Source organism: Pristiophorus japonicus, chromosome 4, assembly GCF_044704955.1.
Source record: "Pristiophorus japonicus isolate sPriJap1 chromosome 4, sPriJap1.hap1, whole genome shotgun sequence".
NCBI lineage: Eukaryota > Metazoa > Chordata > Chondrichthyes > Pristiophoridae > Pristiophorus > Pristiophorus japonicus.
The window spans coordinates 92,943,549-92,968,424 of NC_091980.1; the positions used below are offsets into that span (position 1 = coordinate 92,943,549).

Here is a 24,876-nt window from a genome sequence, read left to right on the forward strand (position 1 = left end):
TGTTGTAATAAATTGTCTCCCCTGGCCTCAAAGGAACATTCATGATAATCAGCAGAGGAGCTGAAACATCAATAAGGCAACCACCGTGCTATGAAAACAGCTTTATCATTTCCTGCATGTATCTGTAATGATGACATTTAACTGCACGTTTAAGGGCCTGTCCTGATATCTAGCAGCACCCAGCAAGCTGCAGCTTCACGACAACCCTGAGAACATCACAGCTCTTTCAGTTGGAAGCCTAGTTCTGTGTCTTCCTGGCATGGACTTTAATCAACAATCACTGGTGTATTTAAGATCACACATAATCGCGGCTCAGATATTGCTGTTTGCAACAGTGCTGTAAAGTGATTTAGTTACTTTCTGATTGAGAGGAATTTAATTTTTTTACTGTTGTTGAAATCCTCAGCCATTATATATTCAATCCTTCTTGAAGGGACCAATCAAATTGAAGTTTCTTTTGAGGTTGGGAATTTTAAACTTACCATGGAGGCCTCACTGTTCTACGCTCGATACAACGGTTTAACAACCAAATGTTTACTATGTGCAGCACCAATGCATTGCAATTCTTTTTAAACGAGCTGTATACATTTCATTGTCATTTTTATAAACAAAATCTGAGTACCACTTTATCTGTTTGACAGTACATGCACCAGAAACATTTTTTATCAAAAAAACCTTGGCTCTCTCCAGGTCAGTTTCAGTGACAGAGTCTATTGCATCTGCCACTTTCTGATATTCTCCCTGGGAAAGGGGAGAGTGGGCTGGAAAAGGGCAGTAGTGGTATGTTCAGTCCTGCAGAATAAAAATACTAAGCCTGGTGAGTTAGCAGGAATTCTACAACTATTAGAATTAATTTTGAAACATAAGAAAGATATAACAATGTATTTTGAGGTGGCAAAATGCTGGTGGTGGAGTACGAGCATTAGAGGGCCTATCAGCTGAGTATCATCCCATGTGCCACAATTTTAGATCCAGTGTCAGTGCTATTACGATTGGCACCCATCCAGTTTTGGGCTGGACTGTCTGTATTTTGAGTCAGCTGTCTGGATATTTACAGACACCAAAATTCTAGTTTCTGAAATAAACATCTGCTTCTGTTCCCACTTGATTTTCATCACAAGCAAAGCAAACATCACAACTCAAGCCATGATCCCACCTCCTGCCCACTCTTATCCTGCTGAATTGTGCAAAAGATTGCATTCCGAAGGTACTTCAGTAGTATAGGACATTTCTTCCATTACGAACAATACACAAAAGATCAACATTGGACCAATAACACAATGAGATTATTACTTGACTATATTAAAGAAAATAAATGAAATTGAGTGTTGATAGAGAGTTATTTTCCACATATTAATAAGCAATATCAAAATCCCGTTTGGGAGCGGTTCCCACCAGGTGCAGAATTCTTGTACTTCAACCAATATTCAGCTTACCGTCCCTGAGAGCAAGTGGAATATTGCATACCACTTGCTCTGTGGGGCGCGAGCGGGGCGGATGGACTCCACAAAGGGCGCAGCACTACGTGGTGGGACACATAGAAACATAGAAAATAGGTGCAGGAGTAGGCCATTCGGCCCTTCGGGCCTGCACCACCATTCAATAAGATCATGGCTGGTCATTCATGTCAGTACCCCTTTCCTGCTCTCTCTCCATACCCCTTGATCCCTTTAGCCATAAGGGCCATATCTAACTCCCTCTTGAATATATCCAACAAACTGGCTTCAACAACTCTCTGTAGTAGAGAATTCCACAGGTTCACAACTCTCTGAGTGAAGAAGTTTCTCCTCATCTCAGTCCTAAATGGCTTACCTCTTATCCTTAGACTGTGTCCCCTGGTTCTGGATTTCCCCAACATCGGGAACATTCTTCCTGCATCTAACCTGTCCAGTCCCGTCAGAATTTTATATGTTTCTATGAGATCCCCTCCCATTCTTCTAAACTCCAGTGAATACAGGCCCAGTCGATCAAGTCTCTCCTCATATTTCAGTCCTGCTGTCCCGCGAATCAGTCTGGTGAACCTTCGCTGCACTCCCTCAAAAGCAAGAATGTCCTTCATCAGATTAGGAGACCAAAACTGAACACAATATTCCAGGTGGGGCCTCACCAAGGCCCTGTAAAACTGCAGTAAGACCTCCCTGCTCCTATACTCAAATCCCCTAGTTATGAAGGCCAACATACCATTTGCCTTCTTCACCACCTGCTGTACCTGCATGCCAACTTTCAATGACTGATATACCATGACACCCAGGTCTCGTTGCACCTCCCCTTTTCCTAATCTGCTGCGATTCAGATAATATTTTGCCTTCGTGTTTTTGCCACCAAAGTGGATAACCTCACATTTATCCACATTATACAGCATCTGCCATGCATTTGCCCACTCACCTAACCTGTCCAAGTCACCCTGCAGCCTCTTAGCATCCTCCTCACAGCTCACACCGCCACCCAGCTTAGTGTCATCTGCAAACTTAGAGATATTACACTCAATTTCTTCATCTAAATCATTGATGTATATTGTAAATAGCTGGGGTCCCAGCACTGAACCCTGCGGCACCCCACTAGTCACTGCCATTCTGAAAAGGACCCGTTTATCCCGACTCTCTGCTTCCTGTCTGCCAACCAGTTCTCTATCCATGCCAGTACATTACCCCCAATACCATGTGCTTTAATTTTGCACACCAATCTTGAGTGTGGGACCTTGTCAAAAGCCTTTTGAAAGTCCAAATACACCACATCCACTGGTTCTCCCTTGTCCACTCTCTGGGCCCAAGTTTTGGCCTCAGTTGCTCCTGATTTTTTATCTTAGAAATTCAAATTCTCGTCATTTAGTTTGCTCCAGTTCTAGTCAGTTAGAACAGTTTCACTTTGGAACAGAATTTTTTTTTCAAAAGGGGGCGTGTCCGGCCACTTACGCCTGTTTTCAAAGTTTCGGCAGTGAAAACTTACTCCAAACTAACTTAGAATGGAGTAAGTGAAGATTTTTGTACGCTCGAAAAAACCTTGTCTACACTTTAGAAAATCAGGCGTAGGTTACAAATCAGGCGTAGGGAATGGGGGGGGGGGGGGGTTAAAGGGAAGTTTACAAACATTAAACACTTCAGTTTTACAAATAAAGAGCCATCATCAATAATAAATGATAAAAACATCAATAAATCAACCAATAAATCAATCAAAAAAATTAATAAGAAATAATTTTTTTTTTAAATCAATAAATAAAACATTTTCTACTTACCGACTGCAGCACTGGGAGCCCTCCAACAGTGTGCTGGGATGCCCCCCGCAGTGTGTCTCTGTCAGTGTCTCTATCTCTCTGTCTGTCTGTCTGTGTGTGTGTCTCTCACTCTCTGTCTGTCAGTGTCTGTGTTTCTGACAGCGAGGGGAGGGGGAGGAGGGGGGTAGAGGGAGCGAGGGAGAGAGGGGGGGGCCGGGGGAGGGGGGGGCAGGGGGAGGGGAGGGAGGGAAGGGGGAGGGATGGGGGAGAAGGTGGAGGGAAGGGGAGAAGGGGGAGGGGGAGAGATGGGGCGGAGGAGAAGGGGAAGGGGGGAGGGGAGGGGAAGGGGAAGGTGGGGAGGAGAAGGGGAAGGAAGGGAGGAGGAGAAGGGGAAGGGGGAAGGAGGAGAAGGGGAAGGGGGAGGAGGAGGAGAAGGGGAGGGGGGGAGGAGGAGAAGGGGAAGGGGGGAGGAAGAGGAGAAGGGGAAGGTGGGGAGGAGAAGGGGAAGGTGGGGAGGAGGAGAAGGGGAAGGGGGAAGGAGGAGAAGGGGAAGGGGGAGGAGGAGGAGAAGGGGAGGGGGGAGGAGGAGGAGCAGGGGAAATGGGGGGAGAGGAGAAGGGGAAAGGGGGGAGAGGAGAAGGGGAAGGGGTGGGAGAGGAGAAGGGGAAAGAGAAAGGGGGGAAAGGGAGAAGGGGAGAAAGGAGAGGGGGGAAAAGGAGAAGGGGGAAAGGAGAAGGGGGGAAAGGAGAAGGGGGGAAAGGAGAAGGGGGGAAGGAGAAGGGGGGGAAAGGAGAAGGGGGAAAGGAGAAGAGGGGGAAAAGAGAAGGAGGGGAAAGGAGAAGTGGGGGGGAAAGGAGAAGGGGGAGGGAGGCTGAACGGGCCGGGCTCAAGACTTCGGGCAGGGCCCGTAACTAAGCACCAGATTTACAGGTAGGTGGCGTTGGGTCGGGTCGGGTCCGGGGTCGGGAGCGCGTGTCGGGTCGGGGGGAACGCGGTTCGGGGTCGGGAGCGCGAGTCGGGTTGGGGGGGGGGGAGGAGGGAGGTCGGGTTGGTTCAGGTGGGGAGGGAGGAAGCGCAGGTCGGGTCGGGTCGGGTCGGGTCGGTTCGGGTGAGGGAGGGGGACTGAGGGAGGTCGGGTTGGGTCGGTTCGGTTCGGGTGAGGGAGGGGGACAGAGGGAGGTCTTGTCGGGTCGGTTCGGTTCGTGTCGGGGGCGGGGGGAGGGAGGTCAGGTTGGGTTGGGTCCGGTCCGGGTGTGGGGGGGTCGGGGTCAGGAGCGCGGGTCGGGTCGGGGGAGTGGTGGGTGGGAGGTCGGTTCGGTTCGGGTCGGGGGGGGGGGAGGGAGGGAGAGGGAGGTCAGGTCGGGTGGGGGGGTGGGGAGCGCGGGTCGGGTCCAGTCCGGGGGTTCGGGTCGGGTCCGGTCCGGGGGGTCAGGGGGGGGAAGCGGGAGTCGAGTCGGGTCGGGAGGAAGCAGGAGCTGGGCGTGGGAGGCAGCCTTATGCACGCAGCCCCAGTGAGGCCATTCGGCCAGGGCTAGGGGCTGCATGTTTCGGGCCGCTCCCACACAGTTTTGGGCGCCTGGAGCTACTGCACATGCCCGCCCACTGTAGCGCGCATGGGCAGAGGTCCCGGCACTGTTTTCAGCGCAGGGACCTAGCTCCGCCCCCCACAGCTCGTGCTGCGCCGTGCCCGGCTCCAGAGGACCAGCAGAGAGCCGGAAAATCTGTAAGTTTTTTTTAGGTGCACTTTGTGGCGCGAAAAACGGGCGTCCAGGTCGGGGCTGCGCCGTTCTAGGCGCGGCCCGAAACTTGGGCCCTCTAAGTTACATCCTTAAAAAAATTCTAGAAGATTTGTCAAGCATGATTTCCTTTTCATAAATCCATGCTGACTTGGATGGATCCTGTCACTGCTTTCCAAATGCGCTGCTATTTCATCTTTAATAATTGATTCCAACATTTTCCCCACTACCGATGTCCAGCTAACCGGTCTATAATTACCCATTTTCTCTCTTCCTCCTTTTTTAAAAATTGGTGTTACATTAGCTACCCTCCAGTCCATAGGAACTGATCCAGAGTCGATAGACTGTTGGAAAATGATCACCAATGCATCCACTATTTCTAGGGCTACTTCTTTAAGTACTCTGGGATGCAGACTATCAGGTCCCGGGAATTTTTCGGCCTTCAATCGGACTGCAAGGGACCTACGTTTGTCTTCACTCATCTTTTTCGCTTCACATATCTGTAGAAGCTTTTACAGTCAGTTTTTATGCTCCCAGCAAGCTTCCTGTCATACTCTATTTGCCCCCTCCTAATTAAACCATTTGTCCTCCTCTGCTGAATTCTAAATTTCTCCCATTTAGCCCTGCCCAAAGAGGGGGCCCTCTGCTTCATTAAAGGGGAGCGCCAAGCTGCGTGTGGGAAATGGAGCCATCCCTGGACCACCAGGGAGTGGAGTGCCGGGCTGCAAGATCGTGGCATGGACCCCCGCAACCAAAGAGGAAGAAGATTGCGACTGGTAAGTCGGACATATTTTTATTTTGAACTCGGCATCTCCTTTAATTTTTACCCCGCGAGCGACCTACAGCCCGCCGCAGCTCCAGGATGAAAACGGGTCACTGCGCACGGTTACCGCTAAGCTCCCACGCCCGGGTGAGAAGTCGCAAACGCCCCGAATTTCTCCCCATGTATCTTTGTCACTCCAGAACCATCATTGTAACTTAATTTTAAATGCGTGATGGTATAGCTTCAAAATTACTTTAAAAATATTAAGCAGGCAGCAGTTGGTTCTCTAAATGAGTCATGTGACTTAGGTATCAACAGGTCCTCAGAGCAAATGAAAATCAAGTTTCAGGGAACGTTCTGTTATAAGCAAATGAATTAGCAGCGGAATCTTATGTCGAACTTTAGTGTTCTTTATTTAGAAATAGCCCCCTCAAAAATCTAAACTTGTGAACACAGAGTGGAATGGAACCAACAGTCCAACCTGCTTACCTCATTACTCACCTGTAATGATTCATTATTTTCTACTTGAACTGTGATGCTTGGGCTAACTGGCAGTTGTGGCTGCCTCAGCCTATAAACGTGGCAGTTCCTGGGGCTGACTTGTCTAACAATTTTACTTTATAGATTCAGTCTACTTTTCTGCTCCCTCAAATCAGCATCAAGGACGAGCGTAGCTTGAAGACTGAATACAAGATTAGAAAGGAATAAATTGTGAATAAAACGTGTGCTTACTTGAGCCGTGACGTTTAATTTTGTTTTGCGAATTGGCTTTCTGTGAGGCATCATTTGACATGGAAGCGTGGCGTTTTACTTGTGAGGTGACAGGCCGCTTCTGTTCTTCAACCTAAATAACACAAAACAAAACTGTGAAGCAAACCCCCATTAAAGCTGAAGTTAGCGAGTGCACTGCCCAATGTGGTATTTAGCAAGATAGATCAATAAGGTTTGATGGTTGGTTTGTGCTGAGGCACTGGTAGGTCATTACAACTGAACTCAGTGGAGCCTAAATTCATTAGCTGCAGAAACCAGTCGTGATCCATGCAGCGTGCAGCCAAAATGCGGCAGAGTGGAGAGGCACAAGAATCATCCTAAATTTGTCCACTGGCCTTATCATCATAATTGTGGCAAGATACAGTCGCCAATCGGGTGCTCCGATGCAACTCGTCGGTCTGGGTCATTTGAATTTTGTTTGGCTCAGATGCAGGTCGAGGCAGTTGGGTGAGTCTGGGAGGAAGGAAGCCAATTGGGAGGGGGACAAGCGGGGGCAGCAGTATTAATGTGGAGGCAGGAGAGGCACTCCTGCTCATTGCTCCTCCTGCCTCCACATTAATGTAAGCTATAGAAACTTACCATCGGGCTACTTCCATGACTTCCAGCGGTCCCTTTAATGACTGCTGGTTAGGCCTCTTTAGATCCCGAAAAAGTAGTTGGATCTGGTGGCAATTCAGGCTCCAACTGCTTTCCACCATTTTCAGAAACAGGTCCAGAAATGGATGCCAGAGCCTCATTTAAATATTGAAATACCCCACCGTGAGTCAAATGTTCTGATGCACTTGTGGGAGCTTGCTGTGCGCAAATTGGCTGCACATTTCCTACATTACAACAGTGACTACACTTCAAAAGAACTTCATTGGCTGTAAAGTGTTTTGGGACAAGCTGAAGTCATGAAAGGCGCTTATATAAATACAAGTCTTTTGTTCTGTCTGATGGAAACTGCCTGTGTGGGGAAGCCAAGTTATATAGTAATAGTTTTCAAAATACTTCTCATCTGTTTCAGTACCTGTTCAGAATGTCTGCACATTCTACTTTGGAAGGTATGTGCAAATATGATGGTTTTCTGCTCTGTTGAAGTCTCAGGAACAATGCAGATACAGCCTTGCCTGTGGGCTTTCCTCTTTCTAGGGTATGGGCCCATTGACAAGAAAATTACTTTTTTTGGATGAAGGGTTATGGAAGTATGAAACTATTGTGTATTGCAGTGTATATCACTAGGCCTTTTGGACATTACAGCACCAGGAAATCACTTAATACATCTATGGCCTGGGGCGCTCGTCTGTTGATCCCACCAGAGTTGAGTCATCACATCCCCTCTAATCTGCCACTATTAACAAAAACAAAGGCAAAGCAGGCTTGCGTTGGTATGACACAACTGGGCTCGGGATCACATTAGTATCCAGAGGGAGAGACTCTGAAAACAGCTGCTTTTTCTATAACATGGCATAAATTCCCACCATATTGTCCCTCCGGCCTGGGAAAAACTCCCTCGAGACAAAAGTGGGAAAAGCCTTTGTTCCTGTGAAAGTTTATGGGAGAAACTTCTCAGATCAGAGGTGGAGCTTTGGTGGTCATAAATTAAATGAGACTCATAGGAAACCGGAGGTCTACAGAGGTCAAATAGTCTGGCTTTTATGCCACACCTGTCAATACCTTACATGCTTATGTTTTAACTTTGCTGGGAAAACACAACTGTTAAAGAGTGCTACACGTTTAATAAAAGATAGGAATTGTCGGGCAAAAATTAGATAAAGAGTGAAAAATGCAAATGCTAGAAATCTGAAATAAAAACAGAACACAGTTCATCAGCATTTGGAGATAGTCAAAATAGATGTACAATTCTAGTGTAGACCAGTTGTCAGAATTGCTAAAATTCTGATGAAGGGTCTAATTCTGAAATGCTAACCCATCCGTGGAGTAGCCAGAAGAGGCCATGGTAAATTTAAAAAATTTTACTTTTATGTGGAATCCTTGTGGACCAGGAGGGTCAGAAATGGTTTCCCCAGCCCTGGTATTCTCATCCCTCCCCCTCCCCCCTGCCCCTCGATCTTCACTGGGTCTGCAACCACCACCCCACACCCGGCCCGGGGAAAATAGATTCATTCAGGTAAAAGGTGTCTGAAAATCATGTGATTTCAGATCAGCTGTTTAAAATGCAACATCAAAACTCATTTAGTAGAGGAGCTGAATGATGTACAGGAAAGGCTTTGTGAAAACCACAGTGGGAAAATATGTATATAAATGTGAAAAGCAAATTAAATTAAAAGCGTGCCTTTCCATAGTAGTTATTTCTTCAGAGAAAATTTTTTTTAAATGGAACAGTTGGTCAAGGTGTTCTCTTAATCATCCTCTGGATGGATTTGTGCTGGGCATTGGCAGTATGGGGAACAATGGGCTGGTGGTTTGCAATGGCCATTGTGTTGAGGTGCAGCACAGAGTCGTCACTGCTGCTGGAGGAAACATCTGTAAAAACTTTTAGCAACAGAACACTTTCTCACTCACCAGGAAACTTATTTGAAACACTATTTCAAACTAAAGGGAAATTACACTTGCCTAAATGGCTGTGACCGAGGCTCATGTTTACATTTCTTATGAGGTTTTGAAGGCCACAACTTTCAATTCTGTAGGTTTTTGAGCTAAGCCATGTTAACCGACTATAAATCATTGTATCATATAAAATAAGAGTTCAGCCTTATGGAGCTCAATAGTGATTCTGAGCATGTGCACAAGAATCCTTGGGATACCCACCAGATGCTGGAATGAAACTGAAGATAGAACCGATAGTTACACCTAGGAGCCGAAATTCACCGTCCCCGAAGGGACGGCTACCACGGAGTTTGGGTGGTCAACCGAAAAATATGATTGGCTGCCGCGGTCGAGGACTTTCTCCTCCCCGAGCCATATTCAGCTCGGGGCGGGGGAGTTTCAGTGGTGCTCACTTCCGCCGGAAATGGCGGGGTGAAGCCAGAGAAAAGGAGCTGTTTTGTGCAGTGAGGGAAGCAACGGCCAGGCCACTGGAAAATAGACACCATCTGGATTTTCAGCTATAAAAAGGTAGGAGTTCTTCAATCAATGCCCCTGCCAGGTATTCGAGTCGGTGCTCGAACGCGACACCACTGGAATGTTGCTGGGATCGGGGCCCTTTTGCAGGAAAATATTTTAATTAAGTTTTGATTTGAATTTAAAGTGAAAAAAGTTGTAGTGATTGTTTTTGCTTCATTAAACCTGCTGACTGTTTAGTGGAGGCCTGTAGGCCTCATTGTGCACTGCAGGGACCTGCTTGGCAGGGTTCACCCTCAGGATGGAAGGAGTGTTGGGAGGGCGACATCTCATATACCCGGTCAGACGCCGGGCGGCACGCAGGTGAAGGCATAACCATCAGCACCGTGCAGAGAGGCAGCGGGCAAGGGAGGCAGCAGCCATGGCTGCACAGCTGAGAGAAGGGCGTGCATATGTGCGCAGACCTGCAGCTAGAGAGGGTGTTGAGGAGGGAGATGGCATCAGCAGGAGGGAGAGAGATGCTGACCCCCCTCTCCAAATACTGGGAGAGGAGTCTGTTATGCTCATAATAAAGTGATGTAACTGAGGACTGCAGACAATGAGTAAGTGTGACCTTAGCTCCTTTATTTAAACTCCAGAGTGTTGGTACAGCATGGGAGGCCTGCTTATATACAGTGCTCCCAAGGGATGCTGGGATCCCTTGGGACTCCAATAGGTGGGCCCTCTGCTGTGGTATGATACAGGTTGCCAAGGGTTGCATACATAACATCACTCCCCCACAAAGTCAATAGTACACTCATAAAGAGCCTTGTTTTGAGCGCCCTTTTCATGAGCAGCTTGGCTGAGGGAGCTCCGGTGGGTGAGTGGTGTCTGGTGCAGTAGCTGAGCAGGACTCGGGACAGGCGGATCTGCAGCGAGCCTTCCGACACGCGTTTCAAGCTTTGCTTGATGGTTTGGACTGCCGGTTCTGCCTGGCCATTGGATGCGGGCTTGATCAGGGTAGATGTGACGTGCTTGACCCCATTGTGGGTCATTAATTCCTTGAATTCAATACTGGTGAAACATGGCCTGTTGTCGCTGACAAGGACATCAGGCAGGCCGTGCATGGCAAACATGGCTCGTAGGCTTTCGATGATGGGGGTGGACGTGCTTACAGGCATTATTACACATTTGATCCATTTTGAATAAGCATCCACAACAACCAAAAACATTTTGCCTAGAAATGGGCCCGCAAAGTCAACGTGGATCCTAGACCACGGTTTGGAGGGCCATGACCTCAAACTTAGCGGTGCCTCTCTGGGTGCATTGCTCAGTTGAGAGCAAGTGTTGCATTGGCGCATGCATGACTCTAAGTCTGAGTTGATGCCAGGCCACCTCACATGGGATCTGGCTATAGCTTTCATCATGACTATGCCTGGGTGTGTACTGTATAGATTGCTTATGAACGTTTCCCTGCCTTTCTTAGGCAAAACCACGTGATTACCCCACAAAAGACAGTCCGCCTGTATGGACATTTTGTCTGCGCCGCTGGAATGGCTTGATCTCTTCATGCATCTCTGCTGGGACTCTGGACCAGCTTCCATGGAGGACACAGTTTTTTTTACCAGGGACAGTAAAGGATCCTGGCTGGTCCAGGTCCTGATCTGATGGGCCGTAATGGGTGACTTTTCGTTTTCGAATGCATCCATCACCAAGAGCATGTCTGTAGGCTGTGCCATTTCCACCCCGGTGGTGGGCAATGGTAGCCGACTGAGAGCATCAGCGCAGTTCTCTGCGCCTGGTCTGTGGCGGATTACACAGTTGTATGCAGACAGCGTGACCGCCCATCTTTGGATGCGAGCAGAGGCATTGGTGTTAATCCCTTTGCTCTCTGAGAATAGCAATATGAGCGGCTTATGGTCAATTTCTAGCTCAAACTTGAGACCAAACAGATACTGGTGCATTTTTTTCACCCCGTAAATGCATGCCAGAGCTTCTTTTTCAATCATGCTGTAAGCCCTTTCGGCCTTGGACAAACTCCTGGACGCATAGGCGACCAGTTGCAATATTCCCGATTCGTTAGCTTGTTGTAACACACATCCGACCCCGTATGACGACGTATCGCAAGCTAGCACTAATCGTTTACATGGGTTATACAGAACAAGCAGTTTGTTAGAACATAACAGACTTCTGGCTTTCTCAAAAGCAGTCTCTTGTGATTTCCCCCATACCCAGTCATCTCCCTTGCGCAGTAGCAAGGGGTTCTAGCAAGGTGCTTAACCCGGGTAGGAAATTACCGAAATAGTTGAGGAGTCCCAGGCATGACCGCAGCTCCATCATGTTCTGTGATCTCGCCGTGTTCTTGATGGCCTCCGTCTTGGCGTCGGTGGGTCTGATGCCATCTGCTGCGATTCTTCTCCCCAAGAACTCGACCTCTGGCGCCAGGAAAACACACTTCGAGCATTTCAACCTGAGTCCCACGCGATCTAGCTGACTTAGAACCTCTACCAGGTTCTGCAAGTGTTCGATGGTGTCCCGACCTGTGACCAGTACGTCGCCCTGGAAAACCACGGTGCGCGGAACCGACTTTAGCAGGCTTTCCATGTTCCTTTGGAAAATTGCCGCGGCCGATTGAATCCCAAAAGGGCATCTATTGTAGATGAACAGACCTTTGTGCGTGTTGATGCAGGTGAAGCCTTTCGAAAATTCCTCCAGCTCCTGTGTCATGTCGGCCGAGGTCAGGTCCAACTTGGTGAACATCTTTTCTCTAGCCAGGGTCGCAAATAGGTCGTCTGTCTTGGGTAGCAAGTACTGGTCCTGTAGCGAAAAACGGTTAATCGTTACTTTATAGTCCCCACAAATTCTGACCGTGCTGTTGCCGTTGAGAACTGGAACAATCGGACTGCCCACTCGTTAAACTCCACCGGCGCGATAATGCCTACTCGCTGCAGCCTGTCCAGCTCAATTTCCACTTTCTCTCGCATCATATACGATACCGTCCGTGCCTTGTGTTGGATAGGCCGTGCACCGTGAACCAAGTGGATCTGCACTTTCGCTCCCGAGAAACTTCCAATGCCTGGCTCAAACAACGATGGGAACTTGCTGAGAGTCTGGGCACGAGGTATCGTCGATGGACGAGAGCACTCGGATGTCGTCCCAGTTCCAGCGGACTTTTCCCAGCCAGCTTCTGTCAAACAGTGCGGGGCCATCTCATGGTACAATCCATAGTGGGAGTTCATGCACTGCTCCATCATAGGAGACTTTTACTTCTGCGTTGCCAATAACAGGATCAGCTCTTTGGTGTAAGTTCTTAGCTTTGTATGAATGAGGCTAAGCTTGGGCCTGTGCGCGTTGTTGCACCACAGCCTCTTGAAGGCCTTTTTGTTCATGATAGACTGATTAAATGTCCAGTTCCATGGATACTGGAATTCCGTTTAGTTCAACTTTTAACATGATCGGTGGACATTTCGTGGTGAAGGTGTGTACCCCGTACACTTCTGCCTCCTCGGTTTGAGTCTCCAGTTCAATTTGATCCGCCATGGATCGATGTTCCACTGCAAAATTCTAAAAGGACAAAGGGTGTTAAAAAAACAAACCTGAAGGCTTTGTGTCTTAATGCAAGGAGTATCCGCAATAAGGTGGATGAATTAACTGTGCAAATAGATGTTAACAAATATGATGTGATTGGGATTACGGAGACGTGGCTCCAGGATGATCAGGGCTGGGAACTCAACATCCAGGGGTATTCAACATTCAGGAAAGATAGAATAAAAGGAAAAGGAGGTGGGGTAGCATTGCTGGTTAAGGAGGAAATTAAGGCAATAGTTCGGAAGGACATTAGCTTGGATGATGTGGAATCTATATGGGTAGAGCTGCAGAATACCAAAGGGCAAAAAACATTAGTGGGAGTTGTGTACAGACCTCCAAACAGTAGTAGTGATGTTGGGGAGGGCATCAAACATGAAATTAGGGGTGCGTGCAATAAAGGTGCAGCAGTTATAATGGGTGACTTTAATATGCACACAGATTGGGTTAACCAAACTGGAAGCAATACGGTGGGGGAGGATTTCCTGGAGTGCATAAGGGATGGTTTTTTAGACCAATATGTCGAGGAACCAACTAGGGGGGAGGCCATCTTAGACTGGGTGTTGTGCAATGAGAGAGGATTAATTAGCAATCTCGTTGTGCGAGACCCTTTGGGGAAGAGTGACCATAATATGGTGGAATTCTGCATTAGGATGGAGAATGAAACAGTTAATTCAGAGACCATGGTCCAGAACTTAAAGAAGGGTAACTTTGAAGGTATGAGGCGTGAATTGGCTAGGATAGATTGGCGAATGATACTTAAGGGGTTGACTGTGAATGGGCAATGGCAGACATTTAGAGACCGCATGGATGAACTACAACAATTGTACATTCCTGTCTGGCGTAAAAATAAAAAAGGGAAGGTGGCTCAACCGTGGCTATCAAGGGAAATCAGGGATAGTATTAAAGCCAAGGAAGTGGCATACAAATTGGCCAGAAATAGCAGCGAACCCGAAGACTGGGAGAAATTTAGAACTCAGCAGAGGAGGACAAAGGGTTTGATTAGGGCAGGGAAAATGGAGTATGAGAAGAAGCTTGCAGGGAACATTAAGACGGATTGCAAAAGTTTCTATCGATATGTAAAGAGAAAAAGGTTAGTAAAGACAAACATAGGTCCCCTGCAGTCAGAATCAGGGGAAGTCATAACGGGGAACAAAGAAATGGCGGACCAATTGAACAAGTACTTTGGTTCGGTATTCACTGAGGAGGACACAAACAACCTTCCGGATATAAAAGGGGTCGGAGGGTCTAGTAAGGAGGAGGAACTGAGGGAAATCCTTATTAGTCGGGAAATTGTGTTGGGGAAATTGATGGGATTGAAGGCCGATAAATCCCCAGGGCCTGATGGACTGCATCCCAGAGTACTTAAGGAGGTGGCCTTGGAAATAGTGGATGCATTGACAGTCATTTTCCAACATTCCATTGACTCTGGAGCAGTTCCTATGGAGTGGAGGGTAGCCAATGTAACCCCACTTTTTAAAAAAGGAGGGAGAGAGATAACAGGGAATTATAGACCGGTCAGCCTGACATCGGTAGTGGGTAAAATGATGGAATCAATTATTAAGGATGTCATAGCAGTGCATTTGGAAAGAGGTGATATGATAGGTCCAAGTCAGCATGGATTTGTGAAAGGGAAATCATGCTTGACAAATCTTCTGGAATTTTTTGAGGATGTTTGCAGTAGAGTGAACAAGGGAGAACCAGTTGATGTGGTATATTTGGACTTTCAGAAGGCTTTCGACAAGGTCCCACACAAGAGATTAATGTGCAAAGTTAAAGCACATGGGATTGGGGGTAGTGTGCTGACATGGATTGAGAACTGGTTGTCAGACAGGAAGCAAAGAGTAGGAGTAAATGGGGACTTTTCAGAATGGCAGGCAGTGACTAGTGGGGTACCGCAAGGTTCTGTGCTGGGGCCCCAGCTGTTTATACTGTATATTAATGATTTAGACGAGGGGATTAAATGTAGTATCTCCAAATTTGCGGATGACACTAAGTTGGGTGACAGTGTGAGCTGCGAGGAGGATGCTATGAGGCTGCAGAGTGACTTGGATAGGTTAGGTGAGTGGGCAAATGCATGGCAGATGAAGTATAATGTGGATTAATGTGAGGTTATCCACTTTGGTGGTAAAAACAGAGAGACAGACTATTATCTGAATGGTGACAGATTAGGAAAAGGGGAGGTGCAATGAGACCTGGGTGTCATGGTACATCAGTCATTGAAGATTGGCATGCAGGTACAGCAGGCGGTTAAGAAAGCAAACGGCCTTCATAGCGAGGGGATTTGAGTACAGGGGCAGGGAGGTGTTGCTACAGTTGTACAGGGCCTTGGTGAGGCCACACCTGGAGTATTGTGTACAGTTTTGGTCTCCTAACCTGAGGAAGGACATTCTTGCTATTGAGGGAGTGCAGCGAAGGTTCACCAGACTGATTCCCGGGATGGCGGGACTGACCTATCAAGAAAGACTGGATCAACTGGGCCAGTATTCACTGGAGTTCAGAAGAATGAGAGGGGACCTCATAGAAACGTTTAAAATTCTGATGGGTTTAGACAGGTTAGATGCAGGAAGAATGTTGCCAATGTTGGGGAAGTCCAGAACCAGGGGACACAGTCTAAGGATAAGGGGTAAGCCATTTAGGACTGAGATGAAGAGGAATTTCTTCACCCAGAGAGTGGTGAACCTGTGGAATTCTCTACCACAGAAAGTTGTTGAGGCCAATTCACTAAATATATTCAAAAAGGAGTTAGATGGAGTCCTTACTACTAGGGGAATCAAGGGGTATGGTGAGAAAGCAGGAATGGGGTACTGAAGTTGCATGTTCAGCCATGAACTCATTGAAAGGCGGTGCAGGCTAGAAGGGCCGAATGGCCTACTCCTGCACCTATTTTCTATGTTTCTATGCAATGGTGGTTTGCAGGGTTTGCAGCTCGTCTGTACATTCGCTGGAGGTGTCCCATTGTTCCACAGCCTTTGCATGCATAGTGTGTGTGAAGCGGCATTGATGGGCTCGATGATCACCTCCACAACGCCAACAAGGTGTTAACTGCCTCGCGTTAACGATTGATGGCAGACTATGGGTCATCTGAGGTCGTGCAGCTGCCAGCGTGTGCGTTCTGCCATATGCCTCCCTGCCTGAAAACGATGTTACTTTGTGTACCGTACTTGCCGAAACATGTTTATGCTGCGAAATTTGCTTGGTGTTATCGCTGGTGGACATAAATGCCTGGGCTATCGTTATGGCTTTGCTCAGATTCGGTGTTTCAACAGTCAATAGTTTGCGAAGGATAACCTCATGGCCAATGCCAAGCACAAAAAAGTCTTTCAGCATTTGCTCAAGGAATCCATCGAATTCACAATGTCCTGCAAGGCGCGTTAGTTTGGCGACGTAGCTCGTCACTTCCTGGCCTTCAGACCGTTGACACGGGTAGAATCGATACCTTGCCATCAAAACGCTTTCCTTCGGATTTAGGTGCTCCCGGACCAACATACAAAGTTCTTCATAGGATTTGGTTGTTGGTTTCACCGGAGCTAGAAGATTCTTCATGAGGCCATAGATTGTTGCCCCACAGATGGTAAGGAGGATTGCCCACGTTTGGCAGCGTTCTCATCCCCTTCCAGCTCGTTGGCCATGAAGTATTGGTCGAGTCACTCCACAAAAGCCTCCCAATCGTCCCCTTCTGAGAATTTCTCCAGGATACCAACAGTTCTTTGCATTTTCACATGGTTGTTCGTTATCTCGTTGCCAATTGTTATGCTCATAATAAAGCGATGCAACTGAGTACTGTAGACAATGAGTAAGTGTGACCTTAGCTCCTTTATTTTAACTCCAGAGTGTTGGTACAGCATGGGAGGTCTGCTTATATACAGTGCTCCCAAGGGATGCTGGGATCCCTTGGGATTCCAACAGGTAGGCTCTCTGGTGGTGGTATGATACAGGTTGCCAAGGGTTACATACATAACAGAGCCTTTCCAGCAAGAGCCTCCACAGGAGCCCGAGAACGAGGAGGACCAGGGATATAGCCAGCAGGCAGCTGCCAGGGGAGGTCGCCAATGCAGACTTGGGGGAAGGAGGCCCTACCCTCAAAGGGTCTACAGACCTCAGTTCTCCTTCCTCCAGCTCACTGATGAGCAATGCCCTCAAAGGCTATGATTTCAGACGGAAGTACTGAGAGAGCTCTGCACTGACCTGCGAGAAGATCTACAGCCTCAAACACACCTCAGGACCGCCCTCACCATGGAGACCAAGGTCACCATCGTCTTGAATTTTTATGCGACGGAGTAGTTTCAGTCAGCCACTGCAGACATTGGCAATGTCTCCCAATTCTCGGCACATCGGTGCATCTGGTAGGTCACAGATGCACTGTACAGGAGAAGGGCCCAGTACATCTCCTTCCCCATGACAAGGGAGGAACAGGTGGAGCGGCAGGCCGGATTTGCCCGAATGGCAGGCTTCCCATGGTGCAGGATGCCATTGACTGCACACACGTTGGGCTGAGGGCACCACATCATCACCCCGCGATCTTTGTGAACCGCAAAGGCTTCCACTTACTGAATGTGCAGCTCGTGTGTGACCACCAGCATCGGATCCTGGCAGTTGATGCAAGATATCCAGGCAGCAGCCATGATTCGTTCATTCTGCGCCAGACCAGTGTGCCCGCCGTCTTCATCGGCCCGAATCAGGATTGCAGTTGGCTGCTTGGGGACAAGGCATATTCCCTGTCTACTTGGCTGCTCACTCCACTGCGGAACTCCAGGACAGCGCTAGAGCATGCATACAATGCCGCTCATTGTGCCACTAGGTGCATCATCGAATAGTGCATAGGCATCCTCAAGCAGAGGTTCCGGTGCCTGGACTGCTCTGGTTGCACCTTGCAGTACTCTCCTCAACGGGTCTCCATAATCGTCGTGATTTGCTGTATGCTGCACAACCTGGCCATCATGAGGGAACAGCCGCTGGAGGTCGAACCAGCAATACCGCCTAAGGAGGAGGAGGAGGCGCAGGAGGAGGAAGAGAAGTAGGAGGAGCCCCCTCGCCCCAGAGCTAGGAGGCGTCGACCCCATCGCAATCCTGGAAGAGAGATGCAGCTGCGTCTCATAGCTGCTCGCTTCAGATAATCCCATCCACACATGACCCTTCAGTTACCACTTTCAATGGCCATCGAAATGAGTGCCTTAATGCAGAATTACCCCCTGCCAGATGAAACACCTGGCCAGATATATGTGCCAAAAATAAAGATTTATCCAATTATCCAAATCACTGAAAAAACAGACCATAAAGAATATAATAATACTGTTATCATTTTTTATCCGTGCATCTCACTATACACCTGTTACGCATGAATACTCTAATATCATGCCTAACTGTCATGCCCGTGGCTGCATCATGGGTCCTGAAAGGCTGCTGTGGTTGTTGACTTACAGCTGCCCTTCTAGTAAACCCTGGAACACCTCTGGGCCTGGAAGGGCCGGGTGCAGACTGGCCAGCACCCTCCTGGGAGGATGCATCCTCACATATATGGAGGTGCCTGACACCTCCCCTGCAATCTCCCTCCATGCATTATGTTCTGCTTATCTGCCAGGTCTCCCTACGTCAGGAAACAGTATTCTTCTTCTGTCCTCCACATCGTCCATCAGTGTCTCCAGCTCCATATCAGTGAATCTGTTGGCTCTCCTTGCACCTCTTACACCAGCCATCCTTCCAACCTCCTTCCCCTTCCTCAGGGCCTTGCTGCAAACCCTGGCTTATAAAGGCCAGGGAGCAGCTGACTGCTTAGAAACCGTTACCCGCATGCTGAATTGTTCAGTGGTGATAAAGCTCAAATTAAGACAGCCACACCACTGAAAAATCCACTTTGGAAGGGTTCATTAGCGCTGGAACCCATTTGTTCACTTTTGGAACTGAATATGGTATAGCCCAGCCACAGAAAAATTTTGGCGCTAATGGCCACAAAAAAGTGGGGGGAGCACCAGCTTTCCAGTGGGACTGAATTTTGGGCCCCTAGTCTTTACTTTTTTATATTTTATTTCAATCTAGATTGACAAAAGCATTCCACAATCTAACTTCTTAAAATTCAGTGTGAGTTTTCAAACAATGTAGTTCCACTTAGTGAAATTCGAGAGAAACTATTTCTTCTGATGGGAGAATCAATAACGAGGGGAAATGAACTTTAAATTAGAGCTAAGCCATTTAGGAGAGAAATCAGGAAGTACTTTTTCACACAAAGGGTAGTAGAAATCTGGAATTCTCTGCCCCAAAAGGCTGTAGTGATGGGACATTTGGAGCTTCGAGACTGAGAGCAATTGATTTTTGTTACATAACGGTATCAAGGCATATGGACTAAGGCAAGTACATGGAGTTAAGGTACAGATCAGCCATGATCTAATTGAATGGCGGAGCAGATTCAAGGGGCTGAATGGCCTACTTCTGTTCCGAGGTTCCTCTGCTCTCCAGTGTAACATTATTACACCACATGGAAAACAAATAAAATGCTTTCTGACCTGTGTTGATCTAAACCTTTCCAGCAGTGGTCATGTGACAACCAATGTTCCCTCTAAATTTTTTGGGCTGCACGGCCCATTCAAAATTCTGCCCATGCGAGATTTTTTTCCTTTTAAAAGCCAGTGAGCCACCTGCGTGGGAGCTCCAGAGCACTGCGTGGCCGTGCAGCTTAAAGGCAACATTGGTGACAACTATTTCTTCTTCATAGCCCAGGGTCACTTTGGGCACTTGCAGCACCCCTATTGCTGCCTTGGTTAGATCAATCAATTCAGCAGTGATTGGGACTGTTTCGCTCTATGTAGCTTAATATTACACTAGAGAGTGTATTTGAGTACTAAACGGTCAGGGGAATGCCTTAAATGTATTTTGATTCAGTGATACATCCACATGCTCCAAGCAAGTGTTGGGTCCTATTTTATTAGTTAAAGGAATTCTGTGTTGGCTCAGGCTGGTAAAGTACTAAACTTAGAGCATTGCATCATGCTAAAAATAGATGGGTAGGATAAATAATTGTCCGTGATGGAACAACAAGCCTACAATTAAAACCAGATTTAAGTGAACATTTAAATCACCAGGGAAGGGATGCAAATGCCCCTGTAGTTATAGCATTGCACATGAATATTTCATTGGGAGTTTCAGTCATAAGGGTGATTTTGAAAGGTTACATTTTAATATAATAACTCAGCCCTCAACTCAAGTAAAACACCAATTTCTAGCACAGGCACAATCTCTACTCAACTGGAGACAAGATTACTTCAGTGCAATGAAAACATACAATTGAAACTTCTTTATGAAAATAATGATCTAGATCTTATGGCAGTTCAAAGGCTGGTTGTGACTGAAGGTTTACATCCATGCAGACCGTCAAATTGAAACCAATCCTGAAAAATAAAATTTGGCCTTGCAAGTAACTGTGTGACTAAGCTTATGTCCTGCCAGCGATTAAATATTTCAAAGAAAACGCAATTCTTATTCTTGGATTCCATAGAGTGCAAGGCCATGCAGATCAATGCACTGCATGGGTGCAATTCACTCCATGCTAGAGTTCAACTTCTCCATTGGAGACATGTAACTGAACAGTCGGTTCTGTACAAGTTCATGACTGGGAACGGCATCACATGACTTGCTCGCACCTGAGCAAGACTTACACTAAGAGCATAAGACCCGATGCACCTGCAGCTCAATATTCTGCATCAATCAAAAATAAAAGGTATACATAATTCAGTAATTTCCTGTTTCCTATACAGTGTTGTCGTCTGGAACAATGCTCTTTTGATGTGGAACCTTAAATGGAGAATTAAATATCCCTTCCTGAAGAGACAGACAGAAAAAGTAAAAACAAAATTATTTTAATTGTTTTAAAGAAAAACCTCCAACACTGATTTTCTTCTGAGAGAATAACTCCACACTTGTAAAATTATATTTTCCGAGCCAGAGAGGTTGTTCAGCAGCAATGATCATTTATCATGCTGTTAAAAATTCACTTACTCCTGAATGCATCAGCACTAACTTTTTCTGCCATTTTTAGTGGGGAACTAGTGGGCAAGTACCTCAAGTTCATGCCGTTGCATTTAATTTCAATGTGAATCTATCGGCAAGAACTGCAACAGCGTACCCTGTGGAGCAGCACCGTATATCTGACAGAAACTTCCGGATTTGCACGTTTAACTGTGTCTGTGCGGACATCAAAAGTTGCTGCCCTGTTATAATGGTGAGGGCTGTTAGCCTCACCGTTATTCCTATCGCAAAACCCGATCCATAATATTGGTAATTTTTTTAAAAGTCTGATAATGGTGAGATTGTTTGCACCATCTGTTTGGTTTCTGTTTGAATGTTCCCTCGTAATATTGCTGACTGCTTGATAACTCACCTGTACTTTCTCATATGGTACGTCATCATATGTTCTGGAATCGTACAGATAAAGTGCTGAATTATTTGAGGAGGTAGCCCACCTAGGTAATGAAACAAAATAAATTAATTCACTAAACATGGTCATATTCTACTCTGAGAAACAAAAGTACACCATTTAGCATCCGCAAGCCAGGTAGGAGGAAGTTTCTGCTTCTAATTACTATCTAGTGACCCCTACTGAAAGTGTATGTCAATATTGTGTGAGTAAAGAATTGTATTGGTTTATAATTGCATCTTATTCAAATGGCTTACTAATACTCGTTGTCTAAACCTACACATGAAGAACGACCAGAGGGCTGCTGGAAAGGAGGGGTAAAAAGGTTAGAAATGTTAATCAAAGATTGGGCAGATTCCTTCCTGACATTGCTGAATGTATTTGCTATTTTAATCCTGAATCCCAGTTGCTGATGGAGTAAGGTGTGATTTGTTCTTGTAACGTAGCATATGATAATAAACTGCTAGCAACAAAAAAGATCAGTCTGAGGCTTCCTGTTCGTTTTATATATCATGGATAGAGTTCTCACCAGAAGGAATGTCTGACTGCAGCCACAATGTTAGCTATTGTCTCCACATCCACATAGTCATAGTGCAGAGCCTCTGGCTTCGTGGTAGAACCTGTCTCAGCAAGCAGAAGGCCCAGCCACCTACCCATCTCCTCCGAGGAGCTTGTCTGTAATAGCCACAAGAGATGAGAACTGTGAATGATATGCTAGTATCAGTTTTTTTAAAAGCCATAACACAAAACAAATTCCTCAACAAAAGAAGCCATTTGAAAACATTTCTTAACGCAATGTTTTTTGATTCATATTTTTCAATGTAAATACATCTGCCTGATATATATTATTTCACATTCACTTCCACTGAGGATTATTTTTTAAAATACCTCTATATTGATGGTGCGCTGTACTGATATATTTATATTGCAGCCTTTGAGATTAATTGAATTCACCATATAAAATTAAGAATATCTTTTGAATTTTTGTCACATAAATATTGACGATTTGACACATATTTACAACCTATATTTTTATATTTTACTGCAACTTTTTATAACATGTCTTGTTTTATATACAATATAGTCAAAGGAGCAAACATCAATATGGCTGCCAATGTGTTGTAACATGTGCTCAAAAATGCTCTTTGGACGATGTGGCCAGACATTATTAAGATCCACATACTATTTGGTGATTTACTCTTTTTTCTTTCATCAATTTTCTGCTTTCTTCCTTTCCTGAAGACATTGGCTGCTCAGTCAGATACTTCACCCAAGTGATCATTGTTCATGTGTGAACCTTGATAGTGAGTATCAGGAGGCTAGTCAATCACATAAGAGCAGTCATAGTCAAACACCTGGCTCTTGCTTAAACATCAGTCTCTTTGTTAAACACTGGCTCCTTGTCAGTTTGCATTCTCTTGTGTTTTCCTTTTTTTGTTACGTATTCAGGAAAGAAAAGTGAAGATTGAAAGTTAACCTCATAAATTAAAATTATGAAGGGGTTCAATAGGGTTGACATAGAAAATATGTTTCCAATTGTAGGGGAGTCCAAAACCAGGGGTCATAATAATAAGATAGTCACTAATAAATCCAATATGGAATTCAGAAGAAACTTCTTTACCCAGACAGTAGTGAGACTGTGGAACTCACTAGCACAAGGAATAGTTGAGGTGAATAGCATAGATGCATTTAGGGGGAAGCTAGATAAGCACGAGGGAGAAAGGAGTAGAAGGATATGTTGATGGGGTTAGATGAAGTAAAGTGGGAGAAGGCTTGTGTGGAGCATAAACACATGGCATAGACCTGTTGGGCCGAATGGCCCATTTCTGTGCTGTAAAATTCTAAGTCATTCTAATTCTATGTGGCTGGAATCCTTTCTCACCTGGACACACTTCCAGTATGGACAGCAATAAGGAGCAGGAACTCCTCTAATTAATTGGTGCAGAAATCAACTGTAGCACTCTTATCATGCCCTGGCTGAGCTCAGCTAATGCAAACCGGGTCTGTGCAGGACACTTGTTCACTGCATAACAGCTGAGCCCATCGCAGGTTTCTACTGAATGATTCGCCATGCAATGTATTGGAATTAAAGATGTTCAAGGAGTTCAAAGTGCAATTGGATACTAGCCTGAGTGAGCTAAAATACTTGGGAATGAGCATGAGAACCCAAATGGCCTTTTTTTCATCTTTAGCTTAGTTTATTCTTTAACCAAAACTAGCTATTGGCTGATTCATAATTAAATACTAAACTGTAATTCATTATAAATGACTGCACCTCGAGCACACAAACGTCCTGCCCATTTCGGAGGATCCGGAAAGCAAAAGGATGTTTTGGTCCAAATCCTGGTACCACCTCACACCCCTGCAGCACAATGGAATTCACATGTGTCCTTAGATCGGTCCTGTCCTTGTGGAAGTACAATGTATTGCCTTTCAGTCGACACCAGCGCTCTCTCCAGCAGTTGTTAACCATCACATTGAGGTAACCTGGAAAGGAGTTAAGGGCATAAGGCATGACATACACCGCGGTGGACATTTTACATATAACATAAGTTTGAGCAAAAGAGCATGATTATGGAGAAACAGAGATCCGTTCATTCTTTGATACCAAATCCATTTTTTAGCTTCATGCTGCAGTCAGGCTCACCAAATACAATGGGCTGGATTTTCGGTACGTTGCCACTTCTTTTTACAACCCGGAGGGAAAGTAATGGCGGCAGAAAATCACTTCCAGGCGGGCAGCCAGCTTCCAGTGTTCCGCCGGGAGATTCAGTGCCGGTTTTGCGGGTGCGCAGAGCAATACCACCCGGGAGAGGATAGCCAATGTGCAATACCCCTGGGAGCGAAAGTTTCGAAATTTGTTTCCGTGCGATCCGTAGCACCCCATAGAGCACCCTAGTGGGACCACCTGTGAAAGCTGGCAGTCCGAGTTGTACTGACCGCAGTGAGGGAAGGAATATCTACGGTAAGTGTGATTGTTTTTTTTTATTTTTGCGATTTATGTTGATGTGGTGTCAGTAAGGTATTGGAACTGTTTTTGGTGTTTTTTTTGCCGATTTTTTTCCTCCCAGGGAAGCCTCTCTTAGGACGCTCTGAGGCCGGCTGTTTAGCTTGGGATTATCAGTTGCTCAGCCGGCCTAGCGCCCTGAAAGGTGTGGAATGCCTCCTTTAGCGCTCCACTCGACACTCAGGGCCCAGCTGATAAATTTTGCAGCTGCAGACGCAAACCATTTCCCTGATGCAAAATTTACCGCTCCACCTGGATTAACGCTGCAACAGCGTTGCGACCGAATTTCCACCCCTATAACTCAATCTTAATCCCGGCGATCACCATTTTGCTCTAGATATTGGTTATATTTCTAGCTTCAAGTTATGGCTATACACACTCTCGCAGCAGAAATCTGCTTATTTCTCTCTGAAA

General features: G+C 46.3%; 1 protein-coding gene across 1 annotated transcript in view; it reads right to left on the reverse strand.

Annotated features, from left to right (window-relative positions):
• LOC139262997 (actin filament-associated protein 1-like 1) overlaps window positions 1–24,876 on the reverse strand; it is a 232,800-nt gene that overhangs the window by 25,532 nt on the left and 182,392 nt on the right. Inside the window, exons 12-15 of the mRNA XM_070878426.1 lie at window positions 23,731–23,942; window positions 21,985–22,130; window positions 21,420–21,501; window positions 6,443–6,554 (exon numbers count right to left, since the gene is read on the reverse strand). Coding sequence (XP_070734527.1) covers window positions 6,443–6,554; window positions 21,420–21,501; window positions 21,985–22,130; window positions 23,731–23,942 — 552 coding nt within the window. The remainder of the gene's footprint in view (window positions 1–6,442; window positions 6,555–21,419; window positions 21,502–21,984; window positions 22,131–23,730; window positions 23,943–24,876) is intronic.